Source organism: Eubalaena glacialis, chromosome 12 (assembly GCF_028564815.1).
Source record: "Eubalaena glacialis isolate mEubGla1 chromosome 12, mEubGla1.1.hap2.+ XY, whole genome shotgun sequence".
In the NCBI taxonomy this organism is placed as follows: domain Eukaryota; kingdom Metazoa; phylum Chordata; class Mammalia; order Artiodactyla; family Balaenidae; genus Eubalaena; species Eubalaena glacialis.
The window spans coordinates 19,207,993-19,227,934 of NC_083727.1; the positions used below are offsets into that span (position 1 = coordinate 19,207,993).

The 19,942-nt window shown below is 40.4% G+C and overlaps 1 protein-coding gene across 4 annotated transcripts in view; it reads right to left on the reverse strand.

Moving 5' to 3' along the window:
- Positions 1-11,076: 11,076 nt before the first annotated feature.
- GRM1 (glutamate metabotropic receptor 1) overlaps positions 11,077-19,942 on the reverse strand; it is a 371,761-nt gene continuing 362,895 nt past the window's right edge. Inside the window, exons 11-13 of one of the 4 annotated variants that reach the window (XM_061207052.1) lie at positions 12,097-12,134; positions 11,878-11,998; positions 11,077-11,265 (exon numbers count right to left, since the gene is read on the reverse strand). In XM_061207052.1, the coding sequence (XP_061063035.1) occupies positions 11,077-11,265; positions 11,878-11,998; positions 12,097-12,134 (348 nt within the window). Of the gene's footprint in view, positions 11,999-12,096; positions 12,135-19,553; positions 19,615-19,942 lie in introns of those variants that run through there. The other 3 variants (XM_061207051.1, XM_061207053.1, XM_061207054.1) reach the window with 3 other exon arrangements.

A 19,942-nucleotide genomic window follows, 5' to 3' on the forward strand; every position in this document is an offset into this window, starting at 1 on the left:
GTATACGAAGATGGTGTTTGTTAAGCTTTTGATAAACATTTTTGGACATAAAATTAAAACCCGTTCATGTTGGTTGTAAGGAAGAGGAATATAGATACTTTTGATTTGAAGTGAAACTGCTTTATACATTATACATAATGACCTGCAGTATTATTATTTTTCATACACAGGCACCAGACAAAAATGAAATTTGTCATTCAATTTTATCTGCTTATTCCAACAGAAATGGTAAACAGGAGAGATGATAATCAGGGAAAACTAAATCTTTCATGAGTGTACATTTTCCCTTTAGCGTAGCCTTTATATTTAGGCAAGTTTAGAATGGTGGAGCGTGAAAGGGAAGGTGGATAGTATTTACCGTCTCTGGGGTTTCAGAACTCAGATCAGGAGAATTAAACCTGGAGAGTCATTGCAACCAAGAAGCAATGAGGATCTAGAGTCTTTCTGTAGGTAGAACAGGCTGAAACAATACACCATTTGACTAGTATTTTACTACCTATTAGAATAAGAAGGAATTCTCTGAAAATCTGTGCGGCAGAGATCTGATCAGAAAAGTGAGTGTAAATAATGCCATAAATTACACCGTCCTTGTATCCTGGGAACAGTCATGTCAACCCACAGGGGTCACTAGGTGCCTTGTGAATGCAGGTCAAAGGTCAGAGGTCCTTTATAGCTTCCATCTCTCTGAGTCTCAGATACTGTGCCTCTGAGGCTGTCTTTTGCTGGGGAGGCTGCAGCCACTGTCTCCGCTAAGTAGAAATAAAACATATCTAATCAAGGAATAAATGACACCTACTTCTACAGGAGAAATAGATTGTATTTTGTCAAGTCAGATATTACCAGCCTGAGTGAGCAGAAACTGCTCACTGATTAAAAGTTCTCTCTCCTAGAAAAGTATTTCATTCTATCACTAGGGTTCTACAATAATTTTGGAAATGTATGAATTTCACCTCTTCTCATCCCATAATGTTTTAACCAGTTATTTAACAAAAGGCAGTAAGAAGAGAAGTTAATTTTCATTTAGTTAAAAATTATAAAAAAGGAAGTTTAATGATGTTCTCAACCACTTAAAAATGCTACCCTTGCATCACCACTGCTTATGGTAAATTAAGTATCCCATTACAGAAGGATGAAGGTTATTTTAAGTCACATCTAGTTACTTGAGGTGGCAGAACCTTCCCTGAGGTCCTGGAGGCACTCTTCACCAACAGACTGGGTTTTGATAAATGGTAAGGATTGGTCACGGAAATCTGTGCTAAAAATTTCTGCCATGCGTTAGTCTATGTGGTTACATGAAAGCAGATCATGCATTGTAGTGAAAACCTGAAAAAGGATAACAAATCAAAAGAATCTGCACTAGCAAGTACTCTGTGTGCAGTGAAGGTGGTGAAAGTGTGGAAAAGGCCAGGAGACTTAGGGGTTTGCATGGTTAGTGATCAATAAGGTAAACCCTGGATTCTGGCGAGCCTGTGAATTTAGTCATTATCACTTATTCGCCTTGTGTCTCTAGGCAAGCTTCTTAGTATACCTAAGCCCCAGTTTGCTTACCTGTAGATTGAGGATAATGACTGTGGCAGAGACGATGAAACCTGTTCACCATTGGCCTCAGGCATTAGGATGAACGCATTTTCCAGCCTCCCTTGCGGTTAGATTTCAGGGGACGAACCTCCAGCTCCAGCATTTCCTTTACTGCAGTAACTTAGAGACCATGATCAAGCTAGAGTTGCTACCAGGATGAAGGAGGGTGGCCCAACCTGCATGTGATTTTATGTGAACATGAAATAAATGTTGTTTTATTAAGGCACTGAGATTTCAGTCCTCCCTCCCATCCTTCCCTTCTCCTTTCCTCTCTCTTTTCTCCCTCCCCTCCCCCTCACTTCCTCCTTTCCTCCCTCCCTCCCTCCCTTCCTTCTTTCCTGATACTGTAGCACAGTGTAGCATATCCTGATTAATACAGACATCACACCTACTTCGCACAGGTGTATGGATTAAACAATGTCAAGGATACAATGCTGGGGACATAGGGACACATAATAAGTCTTTAATACATATATTATTTTATATAATTCAAACTCATCATTTTAGAGATTAAAAACGCTGAGGCTTAAAGGAGTTAAGTGATTTAACCACAAGGAAACAGCTAATTTTGGGTATATATAGCTAAAGATTTCCAATCTGGGGTTCTTTCAAATATATTGCAATCTTCCCCTAAACCAGATGTACCCCTTCAGTGAAAGAAACATTTAGATGCTTTAAATCTGTTGAGCTGAATTTATTTAAAGAAGGTAACTAATATGTTGAAGCTTCAGTGATATCTGAACTATGTTGATCTCAATCTTATAATTGTCGGGTGGCACCTATTTGAAATTTAGCTAATTATCTTCAAATCTACTAGAAATTTTTCACATTTTTGAGGAGAGGGGTCATTCCCTCTCTAACTTTTTTTTTACTCTAAATTCTTTTAGTAAACATTCTGGAAATAATAATTACCTATCTGAAAAACAGAGTGACCCTTTAAAAAATTACCAGTACATTTACTTTAAATTAGAATGACATGTCATTTATTAAATTGCAGAACCATAGAATACAATAATTATTATACTTTTTTACTTTAAGTATTTTTCTAATACCTTTATAAATTACTATAATTAGACAGCAATTTTGAGTTAGATCTTTTTTCTATTGGTAGATTTCCATTGTAAGTCAATGTGTGGTAATTCTGCTGGTGGAGTTGAGCAAAATTCCCCAGCTCCAAGGAATCCTGAAGCCCTTTGGGAGATAATTCACACCCAATTCCCAACTGGTGATTTTAGAGTAGGCAATATAAGTTTTCCATCATTTTGCTATTCAAACTAAGTGTGCTTACTTGTATCAAGAATTTTCAAAACAGTTTTCAGTGTAGTACTTTCAGCATAATTCTCAGCATAGTATGGGGGTTCAGAGTGTGAGCTTTGGAACCCAGGAAATGTACTGCCGTCTCTATGGATTTCCCACTAGCTCTGCGATTTTAGGCAAGTTACTTCATCTTTTTTGAGCTGTAGTTTTCTCATTTATAAAATGAGAATACACCCTACCTCAAAGGATGTTACAAAGTTAAATGTGATGTAAAATGCATATTGTTTGGGAGGGAATAAATAATAATTATAATCAAATAACTGATAATACATTATTGGAAACCAACCTAAAGGAATATTATATATAGAAAAAGTCTGTGGTGTGAAATAATTCCTCATATTATTTGCAGGGCTCAAAAAGTTATCAACAATCTAAGTATCTAATAGGAGAATGGTTAAATAAATTGAAAGGTGCGCATATAATAAAGTTTATGGAGTATCTTTGTCAATGTCAGTAAGAAATGTTTTATGAGTTGCTTGGGAATACTAAGTAGGTCACTTTAATGATTTACCTCAACTCCCTGCCTGCTACATGGCAAATACCATGGCATTTCTAAATTCTGTTGAGTCGTTGAAGGGAGAGCATTGACTTTGATATAATTTGTATACTGCCTGCACCTCTGCTTTCCTCTGTTTCAGCTGCTGCTTTGTGATCTGTTTGGCTGCTAGCTGCAGTTACTTTACTTGCCCCTATTGCTGTTCCCTGCATCTCTCCACAGCCATTTATCCACATCTTTTCTTGGGTCGTACTGCCCACATAGTGGCCCTGCCCCAGCTTTGACCTCTAACATCTTTTGAGGCTCTCTTCCTTGCTGTTGCTAAAAGCTCAGTACCACCTGCTTCTGATTTGTTATTGATGTCCCCTGTACCATTTCACTAAACTGCCACAGGCTGGCCAGCCCTCTGCTCGGCTGTCCCAAAACTGGGGCTCTGACCCTCATGGTCTCCATCACTTATCTTTCCTGTTGGCTTACAAGGAGATCCCTGCCCCTTCTTGTGGCTTATTCTAACTCTTATACGTAGGGGTTGGGGGAGGGGGCTGGAAGACTCATTAGCCCCTAGAGATCCATTCTTACCATTGAGCCACAGAGCCCTTTCCATTGCCAAGTGCACTAGGTTCTGATGGGCATAATCACTGCCCCTGTCTGCTCCAGCCCTGTTGCTGATTCTTGCCCAGATTCCATTTTCCTTACTCATGACTTTGTTTCCTCTTTCAGGTCATCTATTGCGCCTCTCCATAACCTGCCCTATCAGCTATGCTGCTATATATTGGAATTTGCTGTATATGTGAACCTCAGATGGGAACCCAAAAGTTTCCTGGATTCAGGTCCATGGGGATTGGGAATTTTGCCCAACTCCATGAGCAGGTGATTCCTTAGCTCAGATCAAGTGGAAATCCTTGCTTAAGTCATATTGCTAAATAAAAAAGCAGAGAAAAAAATATAAATGAAAGATGATCCTAACTCTGTTAAAAACAAATTTACTTGCATGAAAATCACTAGAAGGTAAAATCAAAATATCTGTAATGTTAATATTTGGATGATGTGACTATAGCTTATTTTCTTTCTTTAATTCTGTTTCTACCATGCAATTTATTTTTTAATAGAAAAATGACACAATTTAAGAAATCATTGCAAAGAAATAACCCAGAGGCTAGGAACAAATTTATTTAAAGGACAGTTGCACTTAAACTTTCTTTTGTGATTTTCCTTTGCTATAAAAAACAGTAGTGTGGCTGATTCTAGAAGCATTTGTTCTCACTTCAAGTCCTTCAGTACACCTTTGCCTTGCCTTCTGCAGTTCTTGTTCTCATATTCTTATCTGTACCAGTATCTGTATTTGTGGGCATGTATGTTATCTGCTTGCTTCCTATCTATCTATCTGCCTATCTATCTATCTATCCATCATCATCTCCATATCATATCTATAACAGGTATTGTTGGTGCCCTGCCCAATCTTGACCCTCACCTTCTCCACATAGGCCAACTCTTAGGTTTCCAACTGCCAGCATCTGCGTTCTTTGCCTGAAGGCTATCTCTGGAGATAGGAGCCTGCATGTGAGACACACTGGAAGTAATTGGAATCGACATGCACCTCCCTCCCCAGCAGTCCTTAACCATGACAGGAATTGGTGATTCAATGCTCCCAACTCCCTTGCTCTTTGGGGAATGGAGACAGTTATGAGTCATGTTCTCTACTGTCTCCCAGAGACTCCAGCAGGACTGAGTCCAGCAATACAGCCATATTGGCTGCCTCATTTCCCCACTCTCATACTAGTTCTTCCAGGGATCACTTCCCCAGTACACATTTGCATTCAAATCCTCCTGTCAGGGTCTGTTCCAGGGAAAATGCAACCTAAAAAAAATCTTCATTCATATCTATTTCCTGCAGTTCACATGAAAATGGCTTAAACGTTACAGCTGTCTCAGAGCTAAGTGTGAGCTCAAAATGTGGCAAGACTGCTAACAAAATGAACATTTTACTAGGCAGCAATACTAGAATAATGGTTCAAAAGAGTCAATGTATCTGTCCTGTTCTGGATGCAACATTTAAAAAAAAATATTCCAAAATTGGAATATGACCGTAACCTGATTAGTAGTTTAGGAACCTAATAACAAAGATAACAGTTAAAGAAAGTAAAGCAGTTTGGCTTGGAGAATAAACCACTAACTAACGGCATAATCACTGTATTCAAGTGGCTGAAGGGAAGTCCTGTGCACAGTGGACTAAATGTGTTTAGTTTTCTTCCAGAAGGCAGAACTCTGATTGGACAAAAGTTAGAGAAAAGCAAATTTTGACCCTGGAAAATGAAGAATTTTCTAACAATTAGGGCGTTTCCTTATCTAATGCAAGATCCTAGTCCCTGGAAATACTTAGGCAGAGGGCAAAAGTCATCTAAATCCCTTCCATCCCTTAAAATAAACCAGGCCACACAAGCCTCTGTGATTCTCACCAAAAGCTCATTTCAGTCAATAGCATTTTGTCTCTGCAACTCCATCAGACTGCCAGCCTGTTGCATACCTTGCTGGTCCTACCTCTTAGTTTTTCTGGTTCCCCAGAGACCTTCACTCTGGATTTGCACCGTAGCTCTGCTTTTCGGCCAGCTTTGGGTATTAACAACATAGTTTTAGACTTGCTTTTCCAGGATCCAGGGCCACCTGCTCTCTCTCTTTGCACAACTGCTGGCAGTAGGCCTTGTTACCCCCAGTCCCTCCTGCTGTCCTACCCCAGATAGCGATGGCTTCTCACCTGGTCCCTGCCTGACATGGGAAGAAGAACAGGGCACAAGGGAATAGAATCCTCACTGAGGTGAGAGTTTAAGTGACTTCTAAATTTACTTCCAGCTCTATACTTCCATGATTATTTTTCTTCTCAGTTTTTGTTATCCTCATTCTTAAGCTTTTTTTCCTTGTCTATTAATCTATAAGCATTGCTTCTCCAGCTACCCTGGGAAAATCAAGCCAGTTTCCAGTTTAATAGCATCACTACTTCAACTCCCTACCTAAGCTCTTCTTTTCTCCCATGTTCTCCCAAGCCTTGGTGACCGGGTTAGCCTTTTACTTTGTCTAAAGGGATGTACTTCTGTAAGGAAGGAACCCCCAGCCCATGCTTTCCCCATGGATGACTTATTTGCCCTCACTTTAACTGGTGCCTTCTTCAGCAGTCTGTGTCTTACCTGCAATTCTCCTGCAGAGGACGCTGTTTCCCACACCGAGCACAGCCTTGCCAGACCTCTGGCTGGGCTCAGCGGATACTGAGTATTGCCACCCTCTTCTGCAGGCAAAGCAGACCTGCTGCCCAGTGGGACAGCTCTCTCTGATGCCAAAAGGAGAGCTTGATTTTCATGATGAAAGCATGTGTTGTTCCTGTTGGCAGATTTAGGACCGGTAGGTAGAAATACAGAGCTCTGGACCCCATAAGGATCTTGGAACAAATCTTCAGAGAACTGGGCTGGGAAAACTATATGGTGTTACAATACTCATTTACTTTCTCAACAAACATTTACTGAGTGTCTGCTTTGCCTTGAAGCCTTAGAAGTCAGGTATTAGAAAGCAAAAAGGAACTAAAAATCTATTTAGGGAAAGAGACATGTAAGTTATAATGTAATCTGGGATGTGTATAAAATACTATGAGGATACAAAATGGGGAGCAGTCACAACAGACACAAACTCCTACATACTATCCTGGGTTCTGGAGAAGAACATGAGTTCATAGGCTCTGTGCTGGCTTAGGATGGGGGTCAATTCCCTGTTGAGCCACTTACTAGCTAAGAGACTTTGGGCAAGTTATTTCAGTTCTCTAAGATATTCCTTGTGGCAGTAGTACTGGGAAGATTAAAGGAGAAGGAATGCAAAAGACCTGCAAATTTTCTGGCACAGAGTAGGTTAAAAAAATGTTTCCATTCTCTTTGATTGCTTCTCAGGATAGAAATTATTGGGGTCGTTCCTCATACAATGTTTGTGGTATCTGGATCCCAATTTCAACTTCTCCAAATGTCTCCATTGTGATACAGCTTCCGGACTTTCCAAGTGGAGGCCCTTATGACCCACCATGGTATATGGGTGTTTCTTTGGACTGCACACCTGAAATATTTTCATTATTTTTTCTTTTTTCTTTTTTTCCCCTATTCTTTGTTTCTCATTTTCTCTGCCATGGGTTTTCCTCATGAGACCAAGCTCCCATTTCATAACTTCTCATTCTATTTTCTGGGCACAATGAAGAAACCCCTGGTGTCTCAGCTCCTGATGCTGGTAATTTCTTCAACATCAGCCTTCCTGGATAGAGGCTGCTCTTTCCATCTAAATGCACCACAGTCTCATGGATGTGGCCCTGGTACCACCAAGTTTTCTCTTTGAATGACACTTGGTAGATGCCTTACTTTGTAGGCATCTTATCTAGAGATGTGAATAAAAGAGGCTCCCGTGTTCTGGGGACCAGTGATGTCTCCATTGAAATATAGAGGAATGGAATTTGGGATGAGCAGGAGGATATCAACAAGGTAAGAAACCAGGTGCCCCTAGAGTGTGAGCCAAGGGGAGAAAATCTGTGCGGGGCACAAATGAAACAAAGATGGAGCTTTCAGATGCCTCTGTCTCTAAATCTCTGCTGGAGATGCAGGAGTTTGTCAAGCCTCACGTATTCTATCAAAAAAGGTAGATGACAATGTCTGCCACAACACTGAAAATTTAAATTCTGGATTTCATTTTAAACGTTAGAGTTAGAGATACAGCCTTCCACATAATCAAATTATACTCTACTTTGTCACCTACCTGGTCAGTAGATTTTGTGTGGTGATCTCCAGCTTTCACCTAGAAGACATGTGCTGAGCAAACAAAATCACTGAAATTATTTTTTATACCAGTCAGTCTGTTTCTATTATTGTCACTCTTACAAAGTAGAGAGAGGGAGCATACACATTGAATAAATAGAAAATATTTATTATACAGCAGTATCAAGATTATTTGACAACAGACAGTAACAAGCCAAAGGAAAACACTTTTACAAGTTACAATTTGTATAAGCACATACATTAAGGTGGAAAGTTTCTGTCCTTTTCTTATAGGGTATGTATGTGTACATTTCCAATTTTGAACAATTATAATTTAAGAGCTGGTACTCTATTGTATTCAGGAAAACTTTTAATCATGATAATAGTAGGCATTCAGAGTAATAATGTGACTGGTGTTGAATGTGTTCACCCAATGTCTCAGACTAAAACCTCAGGACAAACTGACATAGTATTCAAATCGTAGAAGCAGTTTTCCTGATCTAGTCTTACTTTAAAAGTATCTGAATGCACAAGTCCTGATCTTAAGAACATATGTCAGTGGCATTAAGATAAGAAACCTGTTTCACTAATAATAGATAGTATACTTTCCCTTGCTAGTTTGCCAATTAGTGGACCATATATTAAGCATTGGAACCACCCATTTACCTCATTCTGCTTCATGACAGTGAAAATATGGAACTGAAATCCATGTTTCAGTCATGAGGTCTTTCTACCAAAGGTGTAATAAAGTAATTTTTTAAAAGGAAAGGCAGTCTATTCTTGATATAAAACTGACTAAACTTGGCAGTAGAATATGGGAAGACATAAGAAATATGAGCCTCAAACATTGGAGTGGATGTTAAATTCTGAACAAATGATGCAGTGAGTATTTAAAGAGTCTAAGATACATTTTGGCTGAGAAATCAGCAGCTTCAACATGAAGGAAGCATATTAAACACGACTGAACATAAGGCATAAACAAAGATACTTAAGGGGATAAGATTCATTCCCAAGTAATACAAGAAATCAAAACAGCAAGAAAAATCTCTTTTACTGGGGAGAAAAAGGGGGAGCAAAAACGAAACAACTGGATTACATGTATGTGGATAGTATACACCGCAAATAACAAAAATAAAAAGACAAGTTATGAGTGAAAATATAGGAATAAAAGAATGTGGAAATAAAAATTAAAAGAGATCAAAAAGTGATGAATAAATAATTTGGGAAATCATGACCAGACTTAGAAGTTAGTATATGCTTTAAGCACATAAAGCTCAAGAAGCTGTGGAAAATTAAGAAAACAAACAAACAAACCCTAAAGAAACCTGAAATAATGTAAATACTGCCATTTCAATCTTATGTTTTAATAATGATGTGTGCAAGTTTATAAAATGTACCATTTTATTGTTACCCACAGTTTTTGCGAACTTTTAGTACAACAAATTTTCAAACCACTTCATTAACAACATATTTCCACATCATAAAATATCTGAAAAATAAGTTCCCTCTTAGAAGAAGAGGGACCATCTGAGCAGCATATGAAAAACATTGGACCAGAGCAGTCAAACCTTCAAAGAGCTCCTGTAAATACTGATGGCAATGGTATATAAAACGTTATTTGGAACATAAATATATCTACACTATATCGGAAGACAATCTTCTCGTTGCAGTTAGATTGACATTACTTTGCACAAATTTCATTATCACAGGTATATAAGGACATAGGAACACATTCACTTGCTAGTTACAGGGACTTCAGTGACAATTAGAAAGAATTATTTGTCATTTAAACCAATAATAGTTGCTATGAGTACACCATTAAGTTCAAAGATGGATTTGTTTCCGTAGCACATAGGAGAAACAATGGCACCAAATACACATACTGCATCTTAGAAGTTCAACTGGTAAGTATTATTTGCTACAGTAAATGGAAGGTAACAATTTTGCCACATGGTTTGTTCTCTTTCACATAAGGGCAAAGGAGAGCCCCCTTGGCACACAAGTAAATCCACAAAAAGTCTTCTGCCACTCTCAAAACAGTCTCTTGTCTGGACTTCTTCTGAAATCACCAATAAGCGAGCATCAGATATGGGAAGCTGATTTTTGCTGACTGATTTTGTTCAAAGCCCCAAGCTTATGCACTGTCTTGCTTCTCATTCCGCCCTCCCTTAGCACTCCTGATGAAACGCTTTTTGGTGATAATTTTGCTCTTATTCCTGTTTTCTAAATAGAGGGAGATGACAAAGCAGCAAGGCATCCACACACCTTTCTCCAAGTGTGACAGCAAGGCTGGCACTGGACGGGGTGCAGTCGGCGAACAGAGGCCCCTTTTTGGGCCAGCTCCCGAGTGTCCCGAAGACCAGGGGTCTGTGGGCCCAGCAGGGAGAAGGGCTTGAGGGAAATGAGCTGCTGTCCATCACTGTTCCCTGGGTGGTTCCACGCCTGCCCCTCCTTCGCCCACCTGCTCTGCCTGACTCCACCATGCTCGCTGGGAATACCATGATGACAAGCTAATGATTCAACTGGTCGGTCCTCCCGGGCTGTCCCCTTCCACACGGGCCAAGGGTGTGGGCATGTGTATCTATGCACAATGGTCCGAAGAGATGATGTTGGTTGACTTTGTTCATTTTTGCGATTAAAGTTACATACTATATGGGATTGTGCTTTGTCAGAATTCCCTTTCTTCCCAGAGAAGGCTTTTGAATAATTCAAGAATCAGAATCTTCGCCTGGATCACTTTTTGCTTGCAGGGTCCAGAGCCTCTCGCGCTGGCCTTACTAAGACGGCAGCCGCGGTCTCTTCCTTGCTCCTGACTTCACCTCCAGCCCCCGCTTCTCCCCCAGCTTCCTGCAAGTCTCCGGAGGTGCTGGCGCGCCCTGACCACCCCTGCTTTTCCCTGCGGACACCTCCTCCCTACAGGGTGGAAGAGCTTTGCGTATAATCCCTCAGGATGACAGAGGCGTAGGTCACGCTGGGAGGGCTGCAGAGCACCGACTCGGACACGGGGGAGCTGGGCGCCGAGCTGCCCGAGGCCACCGAGTCGCGGAAGGGGGACGGAGGCGTCAGGGCGGGCGAATCCTCTGGGGTTGGTTTGCTGGCCGCCTGCAGCTCCTCCTCCTCCCCCTCCTCCAGCTCGTCCTCCTCCGTGTTCCCTTCCCGCTCGTACAAGTACTCCTGCAGGAGCCTGAACCTCTCGCTGTCGTCCTCGTCGTCGTCCTCGGCCGACGGGGAGACGGGCTCCTCCCCGAAGGTGCTCAGCTGCAGCGGCAGCATCTGCAGGGGCTGCGGCGGCGCCGGGGGCGGGAACAGGGGCCGCAGCCCGTTCCCCGGAGCCCCGGGCACTGCGAGCACCGAGTTGAAATCCGGGAGCCCGGCGCTGAAATTGCTGACCACTCCCTGCAGCTGGTCCATGAGGGATTTCTGCGCGGGCGGCGGCGGCGGCTGCTGGAGGGGAGGGGGCAAGCCCCTGGGGACGGCCGGGTCGGCCAGGAAGAGGGGGGTCTCCTCTGCGGTCAGGCGGGGCGGCAGAGGCGGGGTGCTCACCGCGGCTGGCACGCGTCGGTGCACCACCGTAGAAGGACTGCTGGGCGGGCTGAAGCCGATCGGCCGGGCATCCTCCTCTTCCACGTTGTAAAGGGTCTTGGTGCTGGTATCGGAAAAGGTCAGGCTCTTGCCGGAGCCTTGGTAACTTTTAGTGAGGGGTTTGATGACGGCTGTTTGGTTGCAGGCCGTCTCATTGGTCTTCACGTGCACAGAGAGGCGGTGCCACATGTGCTGTCCCTTGGGCACCTGTCTTCCACCTGGTTCAGACCATGACACAGACTTGCCATTAAAACTATGAATAAAATAGAGATAGGTTTACTTGCAATGTATCATGCACACAGGATGACATACATATAAAACATTGGTTAGCCCAGCTCAGAGCAATTTGACTCCCCCCTCGACGGCATGTATGCTTGTCCTCCACACCCCTACTCTCTCCTTATTATACATCCAACACCAAAATCTGCAGTGACCACAGGTTGCCTCTGAAGCAACCTCGGATTCCATCCACCTCAAGACAAGGTAGGACATTTTGACCCTGAGAAAAGTTGCAGGGGAGAAGAGCCAGCTTGTTGTAGAAGCAGCTATTTTCATTTAGGTCTATGATTTCACAGCTATTACACACACACCCACACACATACACACACACTCTAAGGAAATGATAAAATTGTTGCTCAGTGCAAGCCTTTGAAAGATTCCACAATTGATGGAGGAAACAAATTAAAAATAAAATCTTAGTTACACATGGACAACAGAGCATAATGACCATAGCTATTGCCTCCCTTTCTTCTTAGTCCCTGGAACAAATTAAAACACACGTGTAAAGCTACTCTCATTGTCCTGTGAAGTTATAAAATACATCCTCTCAGTTGCCCATTCTGATATGCAGGTATTTCCTGTGTTAACAGGGGTGGCATGATTATGCACATGGCATCTGTACAGAAGAGAAAAAAAGGAGATGACAGAAAAACCCAGACCTATGCTTCACTTAAGAGTTTCCTAACTTTTGGCTTTCTTTTCATTTCAAAGTATTATTCCTGACACATACAGTGGATCACAATTCACATAGCAGCTAGTTTGGGATTTTCACACTGGCAGCATTTAATGAGGTGTGTTTGAAAGAGACAGTACTGGAAGGCCCAGAAAAATACAAATACCCATATCCTGCTTTAGTCTTCTCGCATAGTTTGATGCAAATATGACAAAATTAAGATTCAGACAAAGGAGAAGTTACTGAGACCAGACTTCTCTGGGGCCTTTTCCTCATTGAGCATTGGTGAAGAAAAGTCTTAGGGCACCAGCAATCCTCCACACTTAGCAACTTTCATTTTCATGGGATCCTCATAAAACCAACCAAATAGAATATATCTCTGAAGAAAAAAAAAATGAGACGTACTGGGTGCATATACTGCAAATTCTATTCTGTCTGTTCTAATAATTCTGGTCTTACTTTCAGACTCAGTTTATTTTCTGTATAATTTTTAGCCGATGGTGGTACCTTAACATAGCATACTATTAATAACAATAGTGTTAATAAAATCAGGAAATCATTTTTTTCTTCTTTTATTTTTTTTCAGGAGTTTGCTTTTTCTTTGTGTCCATGAAAACAACAGAGAAAGTAGCACAATAATGACATTTTAGGAATGACATTTAATGACATTAAAAGGAAGAGGGAAAATGAGTATTTTTTTCTTAGGTGGATATGTGAAATAGACTATTTCATAGCGGATTCTTTTGTTTGGAAAAATGTAGGAAATGATCAATAGTTAACATAATGGTTTATTTAATCATTTTGAAAATCCAAGAATGACTACTTCAAAAATTATATGTGAGTTCCACATTTATGATGAAGGTAGTGTTTTGACATTTCAAATTTTATAATCCTGAAAGTGAAGTGAGTCAAATAAATACAGATTTGTGTTGAAAGTCTGATATCAATTATAGAAAATTCTGGATATAAAAGTTTTAAAATAGATATAACAGGTAAAATTTTCTCATTATTTGGGAAGAAGGCAGTTCCTCCATATATCTGATAATCTATGCTGTATTTTTAATTGTCTAAGAAAAATCTCATCTCTAAAATACTATATCAAAATACTATATCACTCAAATGTATGCTTAATATATTCTCTTAATATATATATCTTAATATATTAATAATAATATAATAATATATTTAATTATTTTATTTATATTTACATTATTATAATATAATTATATAAATATATTAATAATAATATAATAATATGTTATATTATATAATTATATATATTATATATAATAATATATATTATATAATTGTATAATTATATTAATATATTAATAATGATATATTTAATTGTTTTATTTATATCATTAATATTTAATATATTTATTATATATTTAATTATTATTAATAATATAATATATTAATATATCTTAATATATTAATATATCTTAATATATTCTCTAAGAATGTATATCTCCTTATAAATGTGAAATTACTGACTTATCGACTTCTAGACTCTCTTGTTAGAATAGCTGACTCTCTCCTGAGGTGAGTAAACTGAAGAATGAGCCGGTGGTGTCTGGCAAGAGCAGTCAACCAGCCAAAGGCAAGACCAGAACCCACAGCTCCTCTTCTGAGTTTGAAATTCCAGGCAAGCTCACCTCCCACTTTCACCTTTCTCAGTTTCCTCCATCTCCCACTCTACTCACACATGTTCTCTCCTTATGCATTTAATATGCCTCTTCCAGAAAGTATAAGACTGCCCAGTTGCCTCTCGCCTTGCATAAATATGCTTTAGTGTAATTTCCAACTGCAATGCTTTGCATCCCTTTCAATTGCAATGGAAACACTTTTTCCTTCTCCAGATGCTTGCCTCTCCATGCTCATTAAGAAAATCACTAAACTAAAAGGCTGCTTGTGTCATTTAGGGGTGTGTGTGTGTGTTTTAAAAACCAATTCCCTTGAGAGCTAGTCTGACCTAATTCAATCAGTAGGCTTAGATATCCAAACAAAACATTGCCGGGTCTCCATATATGCCAGCAAAAAAGGTAACCTTGTATTGCTGGGACTTAGTTCACTCTCTGGCTCCCTCACATGGGTAGTTTTCCACCTTGTCCAGGGGTCCTATATGAGCCTCTTTTTAAATCATGTAAAAGGCATTATTAATCATCTTGCAGACAGATATGATCACAATTTAGTTCTATTTAATCCAATAGCAATTTTATTCTTGGGATGGAAGATTTTCACCCTGGCTGTCAAAATTAGCAGCTTTCCTTCCCCTCAGAGTCTTGCTCTAGATTTTCTGTAAAGTGCTGTTTAATTAGGAAACAGTTATAATGCCCTAGGGAATTTTATCAGATTAAGAAAATTAGATTAACCTTTTTTTGTCAAGGACAAAATAAATTGCTTCCTAAAAACCAGAGTGGAGGAAAGGCACCATCTCATAGAAACTGCATCACAGGGTATAAACTTTGGTCTTTCTAGATTAGTTATTTTTAACCTATGGTTCACAGACAGCTTGAATGGTCCATGAATCTACATGTACATCAAAGCATTGTTTTTAGGCTGAAGCAATATTATGTTTTTGTAGACTATGGGCTGCTATTTTTAAATGCAAAATGCTGTTATGATAAATGGTACTTCTAGATACAAGTGTAACTAAGTTCTGAGAAGCCTTTTTTCATGTTTTGTGTTGAAGTGGCCACTAATAAAGGTACAATTACTATCACAGATTCAGGTGAAGGTTTAATAACCATTTTCACGTGAAAAGTGATTATCCTATTTGAAAAGGTTGGGAACCCATTGCTGTGATATTAAGAAGAGAAAAATTTATAAAATATGGGGCAGCAAAAAGGAATAAATGCATTATAAAGATGCAATATTATTATGAAATAAGACTTTTATTTAAACCCGGGTAACTTTAATACATTGTGTTTCAGCCATCAGCTTCTTCATTCTATTGTTTAATTTTACTTGGTTCCCTAATCTTAGGAAAAGCAACCTGGTTTAGAAACACCACAAAATTGTCACAAAGCACCCGACCTTTCTTGCTCTGACTTCAAAAGACAGACATCAGACTGAACAATCTTGTATTTGAAGATCAAATGCAGTAGTGTTTGGAGTAAATACCTCGAGTGGCTAAATATATTTACTGATATTGAAGTGATTGGAGGAAATTGCTGTGAGGCCTAGGAGGAACTAGAGACATGGAGGATGATATACGCTGAGAGTCCTGTAGAGCTAAGCAGGAGGAGGGCAGCGGCTCCAGCTCCAGCAGGCTTGGGATCTTGCTTTGGTTTTTCTTTCGTTAGATAAGTATCACAATCCCCCCAAACAGAAAACCCAATATTTACAGCACTTTAGAGAATAGTTGGAAGTGGGTGGTGTAAACAGATTAGTGTATCTTTTTTTTTTCAGATTAGTTTACCTTTGGCATTCAGAGTGATCCTGTCTGTTTTATCTGTTTCGGTAAGTACTAGTTCCATCTGCAGAATACACTGCTCTCTGCTCCAGAGATGTCTAAAATGGGGATAACAGTGGGTGGATGTTTGAGATCAGGAGGGACGCATCCTGCACAAGCTGCCTGAGGGGGAAGCTTGCACAACACCTGTCTCCATTATGTCCAATGCAAGTCTTTGCCACTAGGCTTAATAGCTGCACGACAGACGTAAGGATGGCATCCGGAGAGCCCAGACAAGGCAGGACCTTCCCAAGAGAAGGGAAGTCTCGCTCCTTGGAATCTGAGGAGGGTAGCATTTGTTTTCTTTGAAAATGAAAATGGAAACAGGAAATGCCATTGGGTCACAGCGTGGAGAGAATGGCTCACCAAGTCAACAAGCTACAGCCACAGGCTTGCAGACAGTTCTGCTGTGGCCCTGCAGCTACGACTGGGACATTTGGCCTTTCAAGGAGGAGGCGGTGTTGCCCTGAGACACTTCAGATGGGATGCCAGAGCTGCCCTGTCCAGGTATCTCACCTCCACCTGCTTCAGCAAGCTGCTACCAGAATGCAGTTTGAACAGTGATTCTTGTAGCACATCAGGCATAGGACTATTTGAAACCATTTGAGTCAGACTCCTGTTTTCCCAGGCAACCCCAAGTTAGTCTTCAACACAAAGAACTCCCACTGACTCCAGTTTCCCTTCTTGAAAGCTTTCCAGAAAAAAATGCATATTTAGTATAGATTCTGTATATCTATATATCTATATATCTATATTCAGTATATATATATATCTATATATCTTTGGAAGCTTATCTGAACATATTTAAAATTTCTCACCTTATTGAATCACCACTTCTTGTAAGGTAGAGAATCTCTGAATGCATTGGTGAAGACAAACGCTTTTCGATATCATGAGAACATGGTAGTTTCTGATGATTTTAAATCTTAAATGGCATTGTGAATTTTATCCCTCTCCTCTTTCATTCTAACCTCATCATAAGCTAATCAGAAAACCATTTGGCTTGCTGAAATATACAATATCACAAAGTCTAAATATACAGTCCTCCTTTTAGAATCTTTAGATCAATCACCTTGAATATCCTAAGGTTATATGACTCAGGATAAAAGACAACATAAAGAAAATCAGTTTGCCTTTATTAAGCCTTGTGATTTCTCCAATGAATTAATAAAGAAAAAGACATCCACAAACGAAATTACCTCATCAATAAAGTATGGAAGAGCCCATAAACTGTGTCCGGGTGTAGGGTCTACTGTCTTGAGAAAATTGACAAATCTATTTCAAACTAAAGAGTAGAATTCTGATGGTCACTAAACGTTTTCTAAGTACATTTTAAATGGCCTTCGGCTCAACCTAATAATGATTGCTGGCTGAGGAAAGAAATTCTGGTGCCAAAGTTTATTTACGACATCATGTTGGTACAGCAGCACTGTTTTAGCAGAGGTATACCAGGTGTAATTATATTCCTCCAGGAGGTATAGATGAACCTAATTATGTTCCTTTTGAAGAAAGTTCAGGTCAAGCATTATCATTGTTTTCTATGCTCCATGCTTCCAGACCTATAATTTTAATAGCAAGTCTTTCGATGCTCTTCAGCAATACTTGGAGTCCTCACATTTCCCCTGGAAATACAGGGCAGTTGCATTGCCCTGCAGGGATTACTCCTCAGAGGCAGGAGAGATCTAGGCAGACCATAATGATCCAGTAGGCAGCTTTATTTCTATCACTAGTCCCTTTGCCTTGCTTGTTCACAAAAGCTGTGGAAACTGAAGGTCACAAAAAGAACATATCTTTTTTTTTTTTTTTTTGCAGGAACAACCAAAGCTAAAAATAGTCAGTCTTAGTCTATGGTGCTCAGCTTGGAAGCTACCAATCTCCTCCTGATCCTTTACTATCTCCAGAAAGCTTGAGTAGATCTTATTTCAAAAGTTCTTTACAACCAACCTGTTAGCTTTGCTGACTGTTGCATTATTTTCTGTCACCTACCAATGATGGACCCACTTTCAGCCTTTGTTTTTGCTTTTAGGCACTCACCTTTAAGTCATGAAATGTTAAGTGACTCTCTTCTCTCTCTGGCCCTGCTGTCATGACACGACAAGCACATCTACTAGTCCCATCAATCCCTTTTGACAGGCAGCCAGCAGCTGTCATAATCAGGATGCCCTTCCTGTGTTCTTGGTCAGACTCAACCCTTGGTGCAAGAAACACTCAATGCTTTTTGACTTGGGAGAATTACAGAGAATGCATCCAAGCAGATTAGAGTGGCTCTGATCTAGATGTGCAGAGTCCTCCCAACCACCACTTATTTTTCCCTCCAAGAGTCAGTACGATTTGATTGCGACCACACACTTTCTATTGGGGCCTTTCCAGGGAATGTCAGAACATGACTTCCCAATGCACTCCACTGAGTGAAGAGAAGAGACGCTAGGGCGCCATTCACCAGGCTCCACAGCCAGGTTCAGCAGCAAACATTTGAACAAATTGGGCTCTTCTCATCTGAAGAGCTATTCCAGCCACAGCCACCTGATCAGTGAGCTCCCTCCTGCTGCAGGAATGTGTACCTTTGACTCTCCCAGGAGTTTGAAGGGCTGTAAAGGAACAGCTAAAAATGACCACAGACTCCGTGCACAATGACTTGAACATGGTCTATGTTCTTTTGTTGACTTAAAGAGACACTGTCAAGACCTAAAGGTCAAAAATTGGACCAAACATGCACCGGTTTTATCAGATGGAGAAAATCTGATAAAAGCACTAAAGTTCTGGGAAAATAGCTACTTTCCTTTTTTGTTTGTTTGTTTTTGGTTTTGGTTTTTTTTTTGCAAAACTCACTTTTTGTGGGACTCACAGAACTTTTGTTTTGTGCTCCCCAGGGCATAGGAGGCACCCAGCAAAGGCTGGTGTCCACCTCGTCAAACTGACATTATGGAATCCTTCCATAAGTTCAAATTATGGCTTTTACTTTAATGCAGACAGGATCATATCAAACATTTGTGTAGCAGCAAAAAAAAAAGGCAAAGAAAGAAAACAAAAGAAAGAGCTCTGTTTGCCAAGGAGAAGCTGACAAATTTGTGAAGGGGGAAAATTCACTTTCAAGTTTGTGAGTGGGAGTCACAAACAAAAGTGAATCTCTAGAATGGGAAAAAAATGTTGCCTCTTGCATCAAAACATAAAAAAGCAAAAAGACTAACAGCTTGACAGTGTCCTTTTAAGAACGATGGACGATCAAATTAAGGCAGTCGTGCAAACCATGGCACGTAAATGGTTCCTCATTCTTGATGGCATGCACCACATCTGTTTCCATGTTAGAAAGTAGGAAAACCCAGGAGAGAGAAAGCAAGGGGCAAACCACTATTTTTTCCATGCAGCTTCTCTTACACATTCACTGCAGTGTGTGGGTTTTCAAAGCTGCACATGTGCCGACGGACACTGTCTGGTGGGCGAGAATTCTGGCTGCCTCTTCCTGAAGATGGAAAAGAAAAAGATACCCAGTGAGTGAGCGGTTATACACGTATATAGAGATGGCGATCACACCACTTGGGTGGTGCCAGGACTGGGGTAGGGCCTAGCTGGGCTCCTGAGCCTTTCTCCACGTCACCTGCACCTTCACATCCTGGATCTTCCTTGTGTTGCCCAGCTGTTTCTTACTGCCAGGCCCAATTCTGAAAGTCACATCAGTGGAGTGCATTCTTTCTTTTACCTTGTGGGACCGTCTCTTTCCAAGTGGCAGATGCTTTCTCTGCTGTGTGTATGTGTCTATCCCAAATTGCCTCTTTCCCCTCCACTCTTGA